The sequence below is a fragment of the Canis lupus genome, chromosome 11 (genome assembly GCF_011100685.1).
Source record: "Canis lupus familiaris isolate Mischka breed German Shepherd chromosome 11, alternate assembly UU_Cfam_GSD_1.0, whole genome shotgun sequence".
Taxonomy (NCBI): Eukaryota; Metazoa; Chordata; class Mammalia; order Carnivora; family Canidae; genus Canis; species Canis lupus.
In genome coordinates, this window is record NC_049232.1 from 68,119,149 (window position 1) to 68,138,925 (window position 19,777).

At 51.0% G+C, this 19,777-nt stretch overlaps 1 protein-coding gene across 1 annotated transcript; it reads left to right on the forward strand.

Annotated features, from left to right (window-relative positions):
- The first annotated feature begins 817 nt into the window (after positions 1-817).
- BSPRY (B-box and SPRY domain containing) lies at positions 818-18,137 on the forward strand. The gene is made up of 6 exons (XM_038553302.1): positions 818-988; positions 4,930-5,028; positions 10,668-10,898; positions 12,040-12,065; positions 15,621-15,745; positions 16,957-18,137. Exons 1-6 carry the CDS (start codon positions 818-820, stop codon positions 17,481-17,483), a joined length of 1,179 nt encoding a protein of 392 aa, XP_038409230.1. The 3' UTR covers positions 17,484-18,137.
- The last annotated feature ends 1,640 nt before the right edge of the window (positions 18,138-19,777 follow it).

A 19,777-nucleotide genomic window follows, 5' to 3' on the forward strand; every position in this document is an offset into this window, starting at 1 on the left:
GCCGCGGGGAGGGGTTGGGGGCGCGGGGCAGGGGGGTGTGGAGCTGGGGGGCCGCGGGGAGGGGTTGGGGGGCGCGGGGCAGGGGGGTGTGGAGCTGGGGGGGCCGCGGGGAGGGGTTGGGGGCGCGGGGCAGGGGGGTGTGGAGCGGGGGTGCCGCGGGGAGGGGTTGGGGGCGCGGGGCAGGGGGGTGTGGAGCGGGGGGGCCGCGGGGAGGGGGTGGGGGCGCGGGGCAGGGGGGTGTGGAGCGGGGGGGCCGCGGGGAGGAGTTGGGGGGCGCGGGGCAGGGGGGTGTGGAGCTGGGGGGGCCGCGGGGAGGAGTTGGGGGGCGCGGGGCAGGGGGGTGTGGAGCGGGGGGGCCGCGGGGAGGGGTTGGGGGGCGCGGGGCAGGGGGGGTGTGGAGCGGGGGGGCCGCGGGGAGGGGTTGGGGGGCGCGGGGCAGGGGGGTGTGGAGCGGGGGGGCCGCGGGGAGGAGTTGGGGGGCGCGGGGCAGGGGGGTGTGGAGCGGGGGGGCCGCGGGGAGGGGTTGGGGGCGCGGGGCAGGGGGGTGTGGAGCGGGGGGGCCGCGGGGAGGAGTTGGGGGGCGCGGGGCAGGGGGGTGTGGAGCGGGGGGGCCGCCGGGAGGGGTTGGGGGCGCGGGGCCAGGGGGCGCGGAGCGGGGCGGGGTTGGGGGCGCGGCCGGGGCTCTGGGCGGGCGGGCGGGCAGGAAGCGGGGCGGCGGGCGCGCGGGACCGCGGGTCGGGGCCGGGGGCGGGGTCGGGGAGGCCCCGCCCCGCGGTCACCTGCGGCAGGTGGAGCGCGCGGCGCCGGGCGCTCGGCCATGTCTGCGGGGAGCGCGGGGCCGGGGCCGCTGTGCCCGGAGCACGGCCAGGCCCTGGGCTGGTTCTGCTGCTCCGAGCGACGGCCCGTGTGCGCCGGGTGCGCGGGGCTGGGCGGCCGCTGCCGGGGCCACCGCATCCGCCGGGCGGAGGAGCGCGCGGAAGAGCTGCGGGTGAGCGGGCGGGGTCGCCGGAAGGCGGGGGGTCCGGGGGGGGCCCGGGGGGGGCCGAGGGGGGGTCCGGGGGGGGACCCCGGGGGCCGCGCCGAGAGGGAGGCGGCGGGCCGGGGCGGCCGGGGCGGGAGCGCAGGCTCGGCGGTGGCCGCGGCTCGGAACCAGGCGGTTAAGGGTGTGGCCCGTGGTGGAGTCGCGGAGACGTGAGTTCGAATCCCGCCTCCTCCCCACCTCCCTGGGAGCGGCCTGAGTCTAAGCCTCAGTGTGTGGTGTGAGGGAAATAGCGCGAGTTTATTGGGGTCGCTGTGCCAGAGACCTAAGCTAATGGGTGGGATGCTCCTTAGTCCCGCACACAGGGCGGGTCCGGCTGCCCGTGCGCCCTCCGCCGCCGGTCGGGGGGTGAGAGCCGGGCGGCCTTGGTGGCCGGGGACAGCGTGTGCCCCGCGTCCCGCCCTGGTGGAAGCTGACCTGAGCTCAAAGCGGGCCTCCTCCCTCCACGGCCTGGGCTCGAGGCCCCTCCCCTCGTCCACCCTTCAGGCTTCCTGGTGAGCTCATTTCTTTTCCCTTTCTGCGTTGGCCTAGACTGGACCCCAAGCGGGTTCCACCTGGGTAAACGGCGGGGGCGGGGCGGATCTTGGGAGGCTCCTGCTGGACTCTTCACCTAGAGCTTCTCCCCACCTGCACTCCAGGTTAGCTCCAAGCTGCTCACCTTCTTCACTGCTCACCCCAGGTCTGCTGAGACTGGGGAGTCAGAGTCACGCTGGGTCTCCCTCCTTCCACCCTAGTGGCCCCTGGGGGTTTCCTTGCAATTTGATTAAGCCCCATAGCTTGGGGAAACCCAGGTGCTCTGCCCACCTGTGAGGCCCGAGGGTTCGGCCTGGGGACTCAGACCAACGGGTAGTAAACGCACCTGACTGGCCAGGAGGGGTTCACTTACTCAGTGACACCTGAAAGCTCCTGGTTGGCTCTCCCTGTCACCACTATCCATCATCAATAGTGAGGATGAAAATAAACTTGGATAATGTGGTGTAATAAACTTGCATAATGGGTGGAAGCTTTGCCAGCACCAAAGCACTCCAGTATCTATCGTCTCATTCCATCCAGACATCTGAAGTTACATCCTACCTACGTTTTGAGCAAACTAAGGCCTGAACCGGGCAGTAACTCCTCCAAGGTTTCTAATATTCAGGAGCTGGACCAAGGGAGTCATCGATTTGGCCAGAGAAAACTACCTTTTTGCTTCAGTGGAGGGAGGAAGTGGTGCTAATGGGCGTGAGAATTCAATAAAAACCTTAAAAAAAAAATTGCCATCAGAGCAGAATCTTAGTGGAGGGGGGTGAAGGCTGGGGCAGGGTGGCAGGCCTGGGGCTTGATTTGGAACACAGTCTGCCCAGGGTGCCTTCTCTGGCCCCTCCTGATGCCCTAAGCACATTCATCTCCTTTGCCTGCAGGGAAGGGTTTCTTGCCTTCTCTCCCCCCAATTTTGAGTATATTATGGCATTTACACACTCCTTCTGCTCTCTGTCCAGCCAGCAAAGAGATTTTGCCCCAGGGCAAGATGGTTACTTAACTGGGCACTAACAACACCCATTCAACCAAGTCCTTCATACCTTCTGGGTTCTCGTCCTGTAGCTTTGCGGAAGCTAGCTTAGTTTCCTTAGTCCTATGGTGTGTGGAGATCACAGCTTCCTCCCAGCCAGCTCAATTCTTTCACTTAGCATTTGGACCAGCGAAGTGCCAGACTAATTCCTGACTGTGGGGTGGGAAGGATTTGCAAGGGTTGCCTAGAAGAGGAGCCGAGTTGCCTTTTGGCAGATGGAGCTGGTGCAAAGCTCAGAGAGGAAGGAGTGGAAGAGCGCTGGTTGGGAAGGAGTCCAAGTCCCTGGAGAAATGGAGTGGAAAAGCAGGGGCCTGACAAGTCACTCCTCTGTGGGCTTCAGCTTCATTTCTAAAACTCGCCCCTGCTCTCCTGTGGGATGCTCACAGCTTTGGCAGATGTGAACAACTGAATCTCTTGTGATCAAGGAAGTAGATGTTCCTTCATTCAACAAATATTTATTCAGGACCTCTATGTGTAGGAGGAACTTTCTTCTAGGTAGTGGCCCATAGCGAATAAGCCAAAGTCCACGGTGCCTGTGTTCCAGTGGTGGGGGAATGATACAAAAAAAGTAAATGAACCCATAGTATGCAGGCAGAGAGTGATAAATGCAAGGGAGTAAAATGAGCAGAGTAGGGAATGGGGTGTGCGGTGGTCAGGAAGGGCTGAAGTGCTTCAGGAAGCACTTCTGAAGAGGTGACCCTGAATAGAGTAGGGGAGGGAACTTGTATATATGTAGATTTACATATATATATATATATATATACACACATACATACATATATATCTGAGAATACTGTTCGACCCAGAAGAAGCAACAGGTGCAAAGACGCTATTGTCAGGACAAGTTTGGTGTGTTGTTTTTTTTTTTAATTTTTATTTATTTATGATAGTCACAGAGAGAGAGAGGCGCAGAGACACAGGAGGAGGGAGAAGCAGGCTCCATGCACCGGGAGCCCGATGTGGGATTCGATCCCAGGTCTCCAGGATCGCGCCCTGGGCCAAAGGCAGGCGCCAAACCCCTGAGCCACCCAGGGATCCCAAGTTTGGTGTGTTTACGGAACACAAGGAGGCCATTGTGGAGAGTGCTAGGAGGTGACATTGGAGCAACAGAGTCCCATCAGACAGGAAAGCCACTGGACAGTTTTGAGCCAGGCCATGACCTGACCTAATTTCCTTACATAAGGGGGCAGTGGCTAACTGTGGGGGCTGAGCCCAGTTAGGAGGCTCCAGTTGGGCTCCTATGAGAGAGATAGTGACCATCTGAGTAGAATAGCGAGAGTGGAGGTGACCAGAGGTGGCCAGAGGGGAGAGAGAGAGACTTTGGAGTCAGGGCTGATAGGACTCACTGAGAGATTATAGATACATGCCAGTTTGGAAAGTAACTCCTGGGGTTTTTGTTGGGGTAAGGAGGTTGATGATTGCTGGTGCTGTTTAATGAGTGGGGATAACTTCAGGAAAGGCAATTTGAGAAGCCGTGTTCTTCTGCTCAGGTGTGGAGAGCCAGGGAGCTGGGTCAGAAGGAATGCTGAGAGCTTACACAGGAAAGTGATTACGATGATGGGCCTCAGATTTCAGGATAAGGAGGGAAATGAGGCCACAAAGTGGGTGATGGACACTGAAAGGTGTTAAGACTAATGTATTGGTGGCTTCAACTAGGCTAAAGAATGGCTGGACTGGAGGGGTGCCTGGGTGGCTCAGTCGGTTAAGCTTCCTACTCTTGGTTTCGCCTCAGGTCGTGATCTCAGGGTTGTGGGATTGAACCCTGTGTTGGGCGTGCTCAGCGTGGAATCTGCTTGGGAGTCTCCCTCCCTCTCCCATTCATGCTTTCTCTCTCAAATATTTTTTTAAAAAAGAGACTTGTTGGGACCCCTGGGTGGCTCAGTGGTTGAACATCTGCCTTTGGCTCAGGACGTGATCCTGGGGTCTGGGATCTCTGCAGGGAGCCTGCTTAACCCTCTGCCTATGTCTCTGCTTCTCTCTCTCTCTCTCTCTGTGTGTGTGTGTGTGTGTGTGTGTGTGTATTTCTCATGAGTAAATAAAATCTTTTTAAGAATTAAAAAAAAAGACTTGTTGGACTGGAAAATCTAGAGTAAGTAATCTGGAAGGATGGAAGTGGTGGGCATGGTGTGGAAGCCTTGAAATGAAGATTTTGGAGGTGGTATGGTTTTCAGTAATAACAAGGTCTCAGATGTGACTGTGGGTGCAAGTGGCTGAGGTGGGTGCAAGGGAAGTGGCTGACGTAGATGCAAGGGAATGGGGGTATTGCAAATCCACTCATTGGGATTAGAGTGAATGGATCCACATGGATCAAGATGCCATGGATGTCATTTGTATTTTGCAGAACAAGATTGTGGACCAGTGTGAGAGGCTGCAGTTACAGAGTGCCAGCATCACCAAGTATGTGGCTGAGGTCCTGCCAGGGAAGAACCAGAGAGCAGTGGTAGGTGGTTCTCCTTCCCCTCTGCTCTGGACCCCTCCTAGGATAAGACTCCAGCCTTAGCATGGGCCCGTCTAGGATCCCTTCCCAACCTCGCAGACTCACTGTGCCACTAGCAAAGCTGGATGCCCAAGGAAGGTTTCCTATCTCTCCGAGCCATGGGTTTACCATCCAGGCAGAGAGGACTCTTCCCAGTACCACACTGGGGCAAATACTGGGAAAATGACTTTCTTGGAGAACAGGATCAGGAAGGGTAGCATTCTTCCACCATCTAAGTATTTTGTGGTCAGCCCCCACATTCTAAAGTAACCTATGGGGCAGCCCTGGTGGCGCAGCGGTTTAGCGCCGCCTGCAGCCTGGGGTGTGATCCTGGAGACCCGGGGTCAAGTCCCATGTCGGGCTTCCTGCATGGAGCCTGCTCTCCCTCTGCCTGTGTCTCTGCCTCTCTCTCGCTCTCTCTGAATAAATAAATATTTAAAAAATAAATAAATAAGGTAACCTATGGACTTTTACATGGAGTGTCCTTTATGACCATCTTATGCAGTAGGTGGCGGTAACATACCTGTTTACATACAGGAAATGGGTCACCTAGAGGTTAATTGACCTGCCCACGGTCCACAGCCTCCTGCCAGAGGCAGTTCCAGGACCTGGATCTTCTGACTCCCAGGCCAGTGCTCCTACTGCTACTCCCCACTGCTGAGCCTTTATTCACTTGCCCCCATAGTCACTGCTACATTGTCACCTTTAAGTATGCCCCTCATGGGTAAGGGCTTTGAATTTCTTTCTGTACATCCCCTCCTTCGTTCCTCAACATGTGCAGTGGAGCAGGCTTGGCATGGTCTTAGTCAAGGTTCTTTTTTATTTATTTTATTTATTTATTTTTATTCATGAGAGACAGAGAAAAAGAGACACAGGCAGAGGGAGAAGCAGACTCCTCGCAGGGAGCCCGATGCGGGACTCGATCCCAGGACCCCAGGATCACGCCCCGAGCCAAAGGCAGGCACTCAACCACTGAGCCACCGAGGTGCCCCAGTCAAGATTCTTTTGATTGTGTAAAAGGAAACTCAGTTGAACTAGTTTGAGCAAAACAGGGCATTTCCTGGCGGGATACAGAAGCCTCTCAGAACCTAAAAGGGATGAGAACCAGGAAAGAAGAAGCTGCTAGGAGGCCAGGCAGCTATTCTGTGTCCAGTTCTGCTTCTCTTAGCATGATGGTTCTTCTCTCTCTCACCCATTTTCTTCATCCTTTTTATTTTCTTGTCTTGACCGCACTGGCCAGGACCTCAGTACAATGTTGAATAGAAGCTCATGTAGCAGATACTGACTTCAAGGGGTATACTCACAACATTTAACCATTTCTGTATTTATTTAACAAATCTATGGAGCACCCACCACCTGCCCAAGTACCATTGTTTTATATACTAGAGATTCCACAGTAAACAAAACATATGAAAATTCCTGTTTTCTTGAAACTTATGTGGTAGTCAGGGGGTAGGACAATAACAATTAAATACATGCTATGTCAAAAGGTGAGAAGTGCTATGGAGATGTTTAACACAGAAAGGAGGACCTTCCTTGTTGAGAACGGGGGTTGCAATTTCATATGCTCTGATCAGAAATGACCTAATTAAGTATTGATATTTGCACAACATTTACAGAAGGTGAGGGAATGTGGGGGAAGAGTTCTAGGAAGAGGGAATGGCAAGTGCAAAGGCCCTAAAGTGGAAGCATACCTGACACGTTGGAGGAGCAGCAAGGAGGCCTATGAGGCTGAAGCAGAGTAAACAGGTGAGAAAGCAATAGGAAGTGAAGTCAGAGAGGCAGGGGGGCGGGGAAGCTAGATAGCATCATCACTGGACGCATGGGGACTTTGCCTTTTGTTTGGGTGAGGTGGGAAGTCTCTAGAAATTTCTGAGCAGACTAAGATGATATGACCTAAGATTAAAAAGAACACCGGTTACTGTTTGAGAAGTGACCATAGGTCACAAAGGCAAAAGCAGGGAGACCAATTAGGAAGCTGGCATAATAATCCAGGTGAAAGACAAGAGTGGTTTGGACATGAGTGATGCTGAAAAGTGTCTGGATTCTATGTCTATTATGAAGGGAGAGACACTAGGATATGCGGATGGACTGGATGTAGGCAAGAGAGAAAGGTAGGAGTGGGGAGGAATAACTCTTAACCATTTTTCTTTCTTAAATATTTTGATTTGAGAGCTGGAAGGATGAGGCAGCCATTTACCAAGGTGGGGAAGGACCACGTGTGGAGTGATGGTTGGCAGGGAGGGAGATTAGGAATTCAGTTGTGGACATGTTAAATTTGAGATGCATGTTAGACATCCAAGGGAAGATATTGAGTAGGTCCCGAATGTGTGTAAGTTGGGAGAAGACCAGGCTAGAGACATAAATTTCACGAGACTATAAATGAGTGGTAAAAATTGGAAGCCACAGGAAGAGATGAGATCACTAAGTGAATAAGTAAAGATTAGGAAAATGCAGGGATCCAAGGACCAAGCTCTAGGGCACCTCAACAGTTAACCGTTAAGAAGATAGAGGAGAGAGTGGTATCTGGCTGGCTCAGTTGGAGGAGCATGTGACTCTTGATCTCAGGGCCATGAGTTGGAACCCCATGTTGGGTTTAGCGATTACATAAATAAAATTAGGGAGAAGAAGAAGATGGGGGAAGAGTAGGAAGAGAAGGAAGAGGAAAATGAAGATAGAATCAGGAAAGTCAACCAAGAAGGAGCAATGAATGAGATAGGAGTCAAACTAAGAGTGTGGTGTCCACACAATAGGTTTCCAGGAGGTGGGATGTCACGTGTTGGAGAGGGGTCAAGTAAGGTCAGAAACAAGAGTGGGCCATTGGATTTAGTAACAGGTTCATCACTGGAGTTCGTGACAAGAGGTGTTTTGTAGAGTGGTAGAGTAGAAGCCTGATGGGAGCGGGTTTCAGAGAGAACAGAATTGTAATTTGGGCACAGACAACACTTGAGGAGCTTTGCTGTAAGAAGGGGGCTGAGAAATGGGATGATAGTGGAGAGGGATATGGGATCAAGATGGTATTTTATTTTGAAGATGGGAGAAATTACTCTGCTGATAGGGATTGTCTGGTAGAGAGGGAGAAATTAATGGTGCAGGAGAAAGGGGGAGAGACAGGTCCAGCAGCGGGGGATGGGATCTAGTAAACAAATGGAGACTTAGCCATAGGTAAGAGCATGAGCGTTCACAGGAACGGGGAAGGCTGTATGGTTTTACTTTTAAAATTATCATTGTTTTTTTTTTTCCACTAATTTCTAACTTAACTTCATTGTAGTCTGCCTATCAGTTGTTAAAAATTTGTTGAGACTTGCTCTATGCCCTAAAACATGGTCACTTTGGTAAATGTTTCACATTCAAATCTTCTCTATAGTTACTATTTTTTTATCTGCCAGATTTACTGACTGCTGGCAAGGGGCATTTATAGTTTTATATCATGCTGTGGATTTGTCTGTTTTTCTGTATAATTCTGTCTTTACTGGGCTCTTAGGTTTAGAGGAGTAGAAAATTCTAAAATAAACCACAAGCCACTTTCAGGGCAATAGAGTCTCAGCTCTCGATCACACTGGTTTTTAGTTTCTTTTATACTTTTGGACCCCAGGGGATTTCCTTTACTTAGCTGCCAGAGCAGCTTCACTTTTAAAAGGATGCTTTGGGCTATTTTTCCAGCACTTCTGGGTTTTGTCTTAGGACAGCATTTAGTTTTTTCTGGCATATCTTTGGGAAGGGAAATTTTTTTTTCTCTGCTATTTTCTGGGAATGAGTCAAGAAATGTGTTGAAATTGGGGATCCCTGGGTGGCGCAGCAGTTTAGCGCCTGCCTTTGGCCCAGGGCGCGATCCTGGAGACCCGGGATCGAATCCCACATTGGGCTCCCAGTGCATGGAGCCTGCTTCTCCCTCTGCCTGTGTCTCTGCCTCTCTCTCTCTCACTGTGTGCCTATCATTAATAAGTAAAATAAAATTAAAAAAAAATTAAAAAAAAAAGAATTGTGTTAAAATTGATTACAGTCTTCTAGCGAGAGACTGACTATGTGATGTATCTTGGGCCAGGGTCTGTTCTTGGTCCTGATGGCATACACGGTACACACGTGGCTCCCCCTGTGGGCAAGGCAGCAAGGGGCGATAGAACAATAGCTAATGCTGCTGAACACTTAACGTGCTAGGCTTTGTTCTGTTTGCTTTGTATGTATTAACTCATTTAATCTTCCACAGTAACCTCACGAGATAGGTAATTTATTATCCTCATTTAACATATTAGAAAACTGGGGCACCGGCGTGGCTCAGTCAGTTAAGCGTCTCCCTTCAGCTCAGGTCATGATCCCAAAGTCCTGGGATTGAACCCCACGTCAGGCCCCTTGCTCAGCAGGGAGTCTGCTCTCCCTCTCGCTCTGCCTGCCTCTCTCCCTCTCTCCCTGCTTGTGCTCTCTCTCTCTCTTATAAATAAATAAATCTAAAAACAAAACAAAACAAAACAAAAACAGATTAGAACACTGAGGCATAGGGAAGATCAGTAATGTGCTCAACATCCTGCAGATAGTAAGTGGATTGGCTAAGATTTAAACCTAGGCACTGTCTCTATAAAGCCTCATTCCCTAACTAGTGTGTTATGCTGGCTCAGGGAAAACTGAAGATGGAGCCAGAACTCCTAGGTTCACTTAGGCCATTCACTCTCTTCCTCTGCACTGGGCAAATTGTGGGTCTCAGTTGTTCCTGTGAAGCAGGAGTCATTATCCCCATGCACGATGCAGAACAGGTCTGCACGGCAGGACATAGAGAAAACTGCTGGCTATCCATGACTTTCTGGCATGAAGGAGACTGTTCTACTTCTTCTCACTTGTCTGGCAAGAGTGCAGGTGTTTCATGCAACCTTTGGGGATGATTGATTGTCCGGTGGCATTGGTGGAAAGGGAATAGTATTGAACTGAGAGTCAAGAGAACTGGGTTCTAGTCCCAGCTCTGTCACTGACTTGGCCTGTGAGTGCTACCAAGAGATTTCGGACTTAGTCAGAAGAGACTTTTCCCTCAGTCATTCAGCAAATATTTGAGTACCTACTGTGTGTCAGACCCTTGCTAATTACTAGGAGATCCATATTAGCTTCATCAGAGAATTGATTTAATTCCTCCTGGCATGAATAAGAATCCTACCACAGAAGCCATTGGAATGGAAAGATTTAGGGAAAAATGAGATTTTTTTCACTCAGACAGAGTCAAAATATCAACTGGGCTACTACTGTTGGTGTGGATCCTGTTGATGGGGATGCCCTCGTGGGCTCTTTTGCTCTACAATTCTATAGTTCTCTGACCTCGGTCCCTTGGCCTTGGAATTCTCCACTGTGAAATGATTGATTCTAGTTGATCTCTAGACCATGCCCCGCTCTTCCATTCTGTGATCCTACCTCTATGGGATATGACCTAGATGTCTGGATCTCATATTTCTTTACCCTAAACCATATTTGGGAACTCTAAGGGCAAGCACTGTTTCTTCCATTACTGTGCCCATGGCAGACATTACCAATCAATCCCAGCACTCTTTCCCACGGAGCCTGAATCCTCTTAATCTTGACTGGGGCTTTGCTAGAACCCGATTCCTTGTGTTATCCCTCATCAGAGCACAGCCAGCGCAGCACGGGAACTGGTCATCCAGAGGCTAGGTGTGGTGAGGAGTCTGTGTGAGAGTGAGGAGCAGCGTTTGCTGGAACAGGTGCATGGTGAAGAGGAGCGGGCCCACCAGAGTATCCTGACACAGCGAGTACACTGGACTGAGGCGCTGCAGAAGCTTGACACCATTCGGACCAGCCTGGTGGACATGCTCACCCATCTGGATGACCTCCAGCTGATTGTAAGTCGGGCAGGGGTGAGGACACACCCAGTGGACCCAGATACACCCAAAATCTAAAACACTGAGAATGATTCTTGGTAAGAGTTGGGTGGATATGGATAATCTGGAGCAGGAATGAAGCAAGGAAATAAAATCATATGCAATTTTTTTTATCAGGATACTGATAAGTATTCTTTTAATAGTGAGCAAATATTTACTGAGTGTCTACTATGTGCTGTTGTGCCATGGGGTGGAGTTACAGGGCATAGCTGTTAATATCTTATGAAGGAGATGAATACATAATCTAATAATGGAAGGTTACATCCTCTGGTCGAGGACATCACTGGGGAGCTAGAGACCCCACAATCCAGGCTTGTGGGTGGCAGTGGTCAGGGTGGGCGTCCTGGATGAAGTAACTTCGAAGCTGGTGCCTGAAAGATAAAGAGGAACAGCTCATTAAATGAAGTGGAGAGGCAGAGAGAGGGTTGCAGAAGCGTGCAGACGGAGGACACTGACCAGGGGTCCTTATTCTTACCACCCAGAAACCACCATGGGTAATATTTTGGTACATATCCCTGCAGAGTACTTTATATAGAGCTACAGATACGTGCAGTTTAACAGGACAGTCTGATGTTGGAGTAAATATGCCAAGCAGAGAAATCAGAATGTGGAACAACCCAGCTGTTCCCCTGTAGTTCAAGTAGGGCAGTTCCCTTCGCTGCCCTAAATTATGCATTCAATTAGTCACAGTTTCCACGGACAGAGCACATTGTGTCCCAAACACTGGGACGGTCACAAGAGAAGATTCAGGAAGAGTCCCAGCCATCCAGGAGCTGGCAGCTTTGGGGTGGGGGCAGTGAAGTGTTGGTAGATGTGTACTTGTCCTAAAGTGCAGTTTAAGGAAACAGAGGATGCCCCAGGGCACAGGAGACAGTGATTCATGCCAAATGCGTGGTGGGGACTGTGTGTGAAGAAGAACCCAGATAGTAGCTTCGTTTTGGAATTTTTTTTTTTTTTTCATTTTGGATCTTAAAGCAGGAATAGGATGCTTTATTTTAGAGTCTGTCCACATAGCACCCTCCATGCCAGTTGAAAATATCCAAGTCTTGACCACCTGCTGAGTTCCTGGTACCAAGCCTGACTCTGTTTTCTTTTCTCACAGCAGAAGGAGCAGGAGATTTTTGAAAGGTGAGTATGGCCCCGTCATTTCCCTGGGCAGTCATGGAAACCATTGCCCGCCGGCGTGTAACTAGTCCGGCGTGTAACTAGTCCGTTGCCTTGAGGCCTTGCTGCTCCCGGGAGGAAGCCCAAGGCATGCGGCTGAGTGGCTACCCTGGAGCCATGCTCCCTGGACTGGGTCTTCCCGCACCAGACTTGGAGAACTGCTTAAATGGTGCGGAAGGGGAGTGAAATCAACACTTAGCAACCAGAGGCTGGCCAAGGGCTTTCTAGAATGTTATCCTGTTGGAGTGTTTTATATCCCCCATCTAAGGATGAAAATACTGAGGCTCAGGGGCACCTGGGTGGCTCAGCTGGTTAAGCATCTGCCTCCCGCTCAGGTCATGATCTTAGGGTCGTGGGATCGAGCCCCTGCATCAGGGCTCTCCCACTCCCCCTGCCTGTGCTCTCTCTCATTCTGTCAAATAAATAAACAAAATCTATGAAAGAAAGAAAATACTGAGGCTCAAAGAGGGGTGGGGACTTGCCTATGCCCCAGAGTTGGGGCATGGACCCACACCCGACACCTGTCCCACCACTGTCTCCTCTGCCTCAGTTCCCCCTTTCTCGGATGAAAGAATCTTGGAAACTTAAGTCTAGTTACCACTCAAAATTTGCATTTTAATGAAGCAATAATAAAAGCATTTAACCAGGCTCTCCCTGGGTCCTGAAGGGCTGAGAGCCAAGAGCCCTAGGAAGTGGCCAAGAGGATGTGATTTGCCAGGCAAAGAAATTACATTCTTATATCTTCTGTGAGAGATTTCAGAGCTGTACCTGAGGAGCACAACCCATTCTTCTTACCTATTTTTTATATTTAAATTTCAACAGTAATACACGTGTATGAGAGAAAGAGAAAAAAATGCCACCTATATAAAACCATTTAAAATTTAGAATGTCTTGGGGTGCCTGGCTGGCTCATTTAGTAGAGCATGTGTAACTTGATATCAGGATTGTGAATTTGAGCCCCACATTGGGCATAGAGATTACTTTTTTTTTTTTTTTTTTAGTTTCTCCATCACACCTTCCTAACACTATTCTTGGAGGTGATCAGTTTTAACAGTCAGATGTGTATCCTGTGGACTTTCCTCTGTAAAGTCCTAGGAGAGTACATCTGGGCTTGTCTACCTCTAAAGATACGTTTTGTTTTGTTTTGTTTTGTTTTTTTTAACACAGTTGGGATTGTTTTAAAACTTGCTGTTCTATAACTGTTCAAGGTCTCTTGGAATCTCTCCCTGTCAGTATGTATAGATTTACCTCACTCTCTGGCAAGTCTGTAAAGGCTCCCCCAGTATGGATGCCCCCAACTTTATTTTCCAGTCTCCTTTCCTCTTTCTCTTTTACCTTCTTCATCTTTCTCTAAAACCATCCTGTCTTCAATTTCAAGCTGCTCAGATTTTTGAAGGAAAAAAGTTGATCTTTAATTTTTTTTTTCTTTGTAACATTTCAAATATAGGGAAAAGTTGTGAAATAGTATAAGGTGCTTTGCCTGAAAATCCTAACTGGTAGTAATTTGCCACATCTGCTCTCTTTCTTGGTTTGTTTGTCTCTTCCTTTCTGTCTAACAAGTGAATATATGGCACTTATTTTTTACTGACCTCTTTGAGACCAAGTTGCAGAAAGTGAGACCTTGTATGTCTAAATGCTTCAGCATCTTTCTCTCAAGAACAAAGACCATCTCTTCCATAACTACAGTGTCACTATTAAGCTCTGGAAATTTAATGCTGGTATAATACTATTATCTAATATACAGTCTATATTCAAATGTTGCTAATTGTGCCCCAAACATTCTTTTTTTTTTTTTTTAAGATTTTATTTATTTATTAATGAGAGACACAGAGAGAGGCAGAGAGATAAGCAGGCCCCATGCAGGATCCCGACGCGGGACTCGATCCCGGAACTCTGGGATCACGTCCCGAGCCGAAGGCAGATGCTCAACCACTGAGCCACCCAGATGTCCCTGCCCCAAACATTTTTTAACAGGGTTTGCTGTGTTTTGTGTTTCCTGATTCATCTGGTCTTTTAATCTGGAATTGTTCCTTAGCCTTTTAAAACAACCATAACAACAAAATACTTTTGAAGAGTATAGGCCAGTTTTATAGACTATCCCTCAGTTTGGATTTATCTGCTGTGCCCACATCCACGGCCGGGCTCAGCTCTGGCTGCCACGGCAACAGGTCCTGCTGCCCGGAGTGGACATTCTGATCCCAGCCAGGGCCCGCTTACCCCAGCCCCATTGCACTGCCACTCCTTTGGGATCACGAGTTTTCCCCTTGGAACCATGAGGCACTGGACCAGCTGGCTGTCTAGACTCTAGTGTCTATGTCTGGCCTCCGATTTGCCTTGGGTTGGCTCAGCGCTGCTGACATGGGCTCCTCTTTCCTCCCCACCTGATGGCTGGGGCTCCTCCAGCCCCACCTTCGGTGCTTGGAGAAGATGCAACAGACCCTCTCTTGTCCTGAGCACAAAGAGCCTTTGTTAGCAGAGCCTGTTTTCAGCTTTTCTAGGGCTCTGTTCACCTTGCTCTTCCCAAGCCAGGATACTGACAGTCTTGCAAAGGAGCTCGCACCCATGAGCTGTGCCCCACTCTCTGCTCCTTCATTATGGGCAGAGCCAGGAGATTTGGGGAAGAGAATGTGCTCTCAGAACTGCTGCCTAGATCTCAAAGCCATCTTCAGGGTCAGAGGTGGTGGGAGAGCTCTTTCTCAGAAACTAGTTCAGAGGCCCACTAGTTCCTTAGCGAACCCTTACTTTGCCCTACACCCTCTTGATTATTTTCATGTTAGGTCAAGGGCAAACTTATGTTGAATAGTGCCTGGACTCCAGACTGGATTTGTTCTGTTTTTGCACGGAGGCAGCACTTGAACCCAGCTCCTCTTTTTTGCTGAGTGCTTTCTCTGAATTTCTCTTTTTTCCTGTCAAATGGGATAACAGCTATGTCCCAGGTTAGAGCAAAGATGACATGAGATTCTATACAGAAAACTGGGAGCCCCATAACCTACATTCTTAATAAATAGTAATTCTCCCCTCCTGGGCATGCTCTATTCCCATATTCCCTCCAGCCAAACCCAGTGCCCCTGTGGAGAGGTAACTATTGGGAGCAAAGCACTAGAACTAATTTATGGTTGGGGGTGATAACCGATAGTCCCTTCTTGTGGGATCCCTCAAGGGTGTTGCATTTTAAGAGCAGGGGAGTGGCTGTACCTTCTGACCAAAGCAATAGGTTTTGCTGTAGTAAGTTTTGTTTGTTTTTAAAGATGTTATTTATTCATGAGAGACACAGAGAGGCAGAGACACAGGCAGAGGAAGAAGTAGGCTCCATGCAGGGAGCCTGATGTGGGACTCCATCTCAGGACCCTGGGACCCTGGGACCCCACCCTGAGTGAAAGCCGGACGCTCAACCTCTGAGCCACCCAGGTGTCCCATCTTAGTGGGGTTTTGGTTGCATCTGATGTTTGACCCAGATCCATGTCCAGAACCTTCCTGAATTTCTGTTTTATTTTGTTTTTGTTTTTTTTTTTCCACAAGGACCGAGGAGGCAGAGGGCATTCTGGATCCTCAGGAGTCGGACAAGTTAAACTTTAATGAGAAGTGCATTCGGAGCCCACTACTTACCCAACTCTGGCTGACAGCAGTTCTCGGGTCCCTCTCAGGTTAGGAGCTGTTAGAGCCTAGCACCAGTTGGGACAACTGGGCTGTTGGCTGGCTGGCTGGGGTTTGCTGCTGGGGTCACACTGGGAACCAGAGCATCTGGCATGGTAGCTTAAGCAATGAGTGATGCTAGATGTGGGCTTGTCAATGAGGCCAAGGTTCTGGACAGGCTTGGGGTGGCTGGGTCAGATCCTTCTCATTTCCAGACCAACCTGCTCTGTTGGGTCTAAGAAAAATCTGGTTCCCGTAAGTCACATCTCTGTGAGTCACAGCTTAGTATTATATCTTGGAAACCTAGTTTCTCTTTAAGAAGATATAATTGATGGCCAACTGGAGAGTATCTGGAGCGAGAATTGAGCTGCTTGGATTTGCCTCACTTACTTAACATTGACTCAGGCGACTCTAGTGTCTAGAGATTTACCTCTGGACTGGCATCCAGTCTAGTGCTGCACGCTAAGGCCACAGAGGTGAATGGGACACGGTCTTTGCCCTGCAGGAATTCCCACTTAGTGCAGAAGTTCTCCAAGCCAGATCCCCCAAGCTAGGTGGAAGCTTCTGTCTTCCTAGTTGTGACGCTTTTGCACAATTCACAGAGAGGTTAATGGATTGAAGTTTTCCTCAATTTTAACTCTCCTCCCTTGCGTGTTAGCCTTAAATTTTTAGTACAAGCTATAGCTTGTCTGCTCTAGATTCTATTATCGGAGAGTGCCAGCAGTCCCGTTTAGTTCCTTGTTGGAAAGGATGCATCTGATGCTTCCTAGCTCCCAGGGACCATGCTCCTAGGACATATCTGATCTGGAGGCCACAGATAGGCCCAACTGGAGTACACTCTGATCAGTGCTGGATGCTGGATCTTCATTTTGCCCCGCCACCAACTAGGTGTGTGACTTTGGGCAACTTGCTTGTCCTCTCTGGGCCTTATTTCTAGATGGGGGTCTTGGACTAATGATAACTATTGTTACCATGACCACAATTTATCGAGCGTTTTAATGATAGGCACTTGATATGTATCATCTCATTTGGTCCTCATGTTCGCCCTATAAGCCCTGTTAGTCCCCATTTTACAGATGAGGATACCGAGGCTCAGAGACACTAAGTGGCTTGTCTGAGGTCACACTGCCAGTGAGTGGGGAGGAAGCCCTTTGCTGCTGAACAGGACCAGGTTAGGGCTGAGGGTGGGCCGTTGGGCAACTCTGAGAATTCCTTCTGGCAGGCATGGAGGACGTGCGTATTGACGAGAGGACTGTCAGCCCCTTGCTGCAGCTGTCAGATGATCGAAGGACCCTGACCTTCAATGCCAAGAAGTCCAAGGCCTGTGCCGATGTCCCCGAGCGCTTTGACCACTGGCCCAATGCCCTCGCTGCCACCTCTTTCCAGGCTGGGCTGCACACCTGGCTGGTGCACGTCCAGAACAGTTGTGCCTATAAAGTGGGCGTGGCCCTGGGCCAGCTGCCCCGCAAGGGCTCTGGCAGCGACTCCCGGCTGGGCCACAACACCTTCTCGTGGGTCTTCTCCCGCTATGACCAGGAGTTCTGTTTCTCGCACGACGGGCAGCACGAGCCGCTGGGGCTGCTGCGTTGCCCCTCGCAGCTGGGCGTGCTCCTGGACTTGCAGGCGCAGGAGCTGCTCTTCTACGAGCCCGCCTCGGGCACGGTGCTCCACACCCACCACGCGCCCTTCCCGGGGCCCCTCTTCCCCGTCTTCGCCGTGGCCGACCAGACCATTTCCATCGTCCGCTGACCTGGGGCCACAGGGAGCCCGGGGCTACCCCCCGCGCCTCCAGGCCACGTTCCTCTCCAGCGTCTTTTCCCCCAAATGTTGCCTCTGCCCAGTGGGCAGCTTTTAGGAAGGGTGGGGACCCGCTTTGGGCCTGCGTCCGGGCTCGGCGTCCGTGGGGAGCCTGCCGCTCCCTGGGCCTCAGCCTCCCAAACCCGCCGCGCATCTGCCCCTCTGAGGGTGTCTTGTTTACCAGTCACGGCTGGCATCCAGCGCGGTGCCTGGTGCCTACTGATTGTGCAATAAATATTTCGCAAGCGCGTGGATGGATGGAAGGGTGCCCGGGTGTGTGTGGGAGGCTCTTCTCGAGAACCTTAAAGGGATTCAGGAGTCCTGCTAGGCCGCTGTTGGCCACAGGACTCTGGCCTAGGGGGCTCGGAAGACTGAGGGCATCCTGTCCACAGGGAACCGGACTGCAACACCTGCCTCGGGGTGGGTGGCTGGGCTCAGCTGTGCACCCCTCCGTGGGAACAGGGACAACCCCCCCCACCTGCAACTCGTGGCCCCCCTGACATATTGTGGGGACCCGGAGGGAGGGCTTCAAGCCCGAGAGGACAGAGGCAGTAAGAGGGTCAGGTTTGGGGAACAGGTATGTTATTAAAGGTTTTCAAAGACTGAGAAGTTTCTTCCATGTTCTTTGTGGCTAATTGGGCAAATCTCCCCAAGTGCCAGCTCACGTCTGAAGAGGTGCCCTTGCTAGGACGTAGAGGCCTTCCTCACCCCCCTCAGCATGCCGAGCTCAGCACACACAGCTAAGAGAGCCCTGCCTGCTGGAACCAAGGACAATCCCTTCCTGCTCCAGGTCCCATCAGAACAGTGGTCCTCCCATTTCTGTTATTTAGGAACACAGTTCAAAGGCAATCTTACCTATAACCTCAGGCCCCGGGCTCAAAGATGGTGGCCAAAGCCGTCCCCACTCATATGCTTATTTACTTGAAACACCGGGTTGGGGACGCCTGAGTGGCTCAGCGGTTGAGCGTCTGCCTTCGGCTCAGGGTGTGATCCTGGGGTCCGGGGATCGAGTCCTGCACCAGACTTCCTGCAGGGAGCCTGCTTCTCCCTCTGCCTGTGTCTCTGCCTCTCTCTGTGTGACTCTCGTGAATAAATAAAATCTATTTTTAAAAAAACTAAGAAAAAGAAACACTGGGTTGATCAAATCCAGTCCACAGATCGAATGGCAGCCTTTTTGGTTGAGGTGACTTCTAGGGCCTTTTGCAGCTCTGAGACCACAGCTCACAGCCCAAATCCTCACTGTCTGATACTCGGGAATTAATGTCATAATATCACCCGGCCTTGGCACCAAGCCCAAGGAAGACAGACCGGGGAGAGGCTTGGCCAAGGTGAGAAGAGCCTCCCTCGCCTCATATGGGCACCATCTCTGCCCAGAAACCTGAATCAAAGCCAACCTTTTCTACATGGCACCTGAAGCACCCCCTCCCCTCCCCACGCCATGCTCCCCAACTCCCAGTCCAACTCCCACTCTTTAACTCCCATGGCAGCCCTCAGTCCATAGTTCATGGGCCTCTTGCCAGGAATGCATGTCTTATTCCTCTACCCACCTAAATGTCACCACAGTTCAGGGCCACTCCAGAGCCATCCGTGACTGTTGACACCAGAACCGAACACCCATCTATGTGCTTTTTGCCGGAGGAATCCATCCCCTATGCCTGGCAGTGGGCAAGGAATCAAAATGTCTGGTAAATACCAAGCAGGTGTGAGAAGACAGGAGTGGGAAGGAGGAGAGGCAGGGAGGGACGTGGATTTTTTTTTTTTTTTTTAAGATTTATTTATTCAGAAGACACAGGCAGACACAGGCAGTGGGAGAAGTAGGCTCCATGCAGGGAGCCCGATGCGGGACTCGATCCCAGGACCCTGGGATCACGCCCTGAGCCGAAGTCAGCTGCTCATCCCCTGAGCCACCCAGGCATCCTGGGACATGGAATTTTTAAAAACCCAGGCTACTTCACTCTCCAGTGATTCCCACCACGTTTGTTACCCTCCTGCCACCGCAAGCTCTGGTCCCTGTGCTACCTCCATGCTAACACCTCTGACCGGGGTGCCTTTCAAAACTGGCCTCCTTTTAGAACACCTCCCTTGTTTTCCCAGGATCACCACTGCACTATGTCCCAAGGGACACAGCTCTCTCCCTGCCACTTCGTGGTCAAGCCAAAGGCTTTGGAGTCAGGCAACCTCAATAGGAACCCTGGCTCTCTCATGTACTAGCTGTGACCTCAGTCAGGCTGCTTAACTTCTTAGTC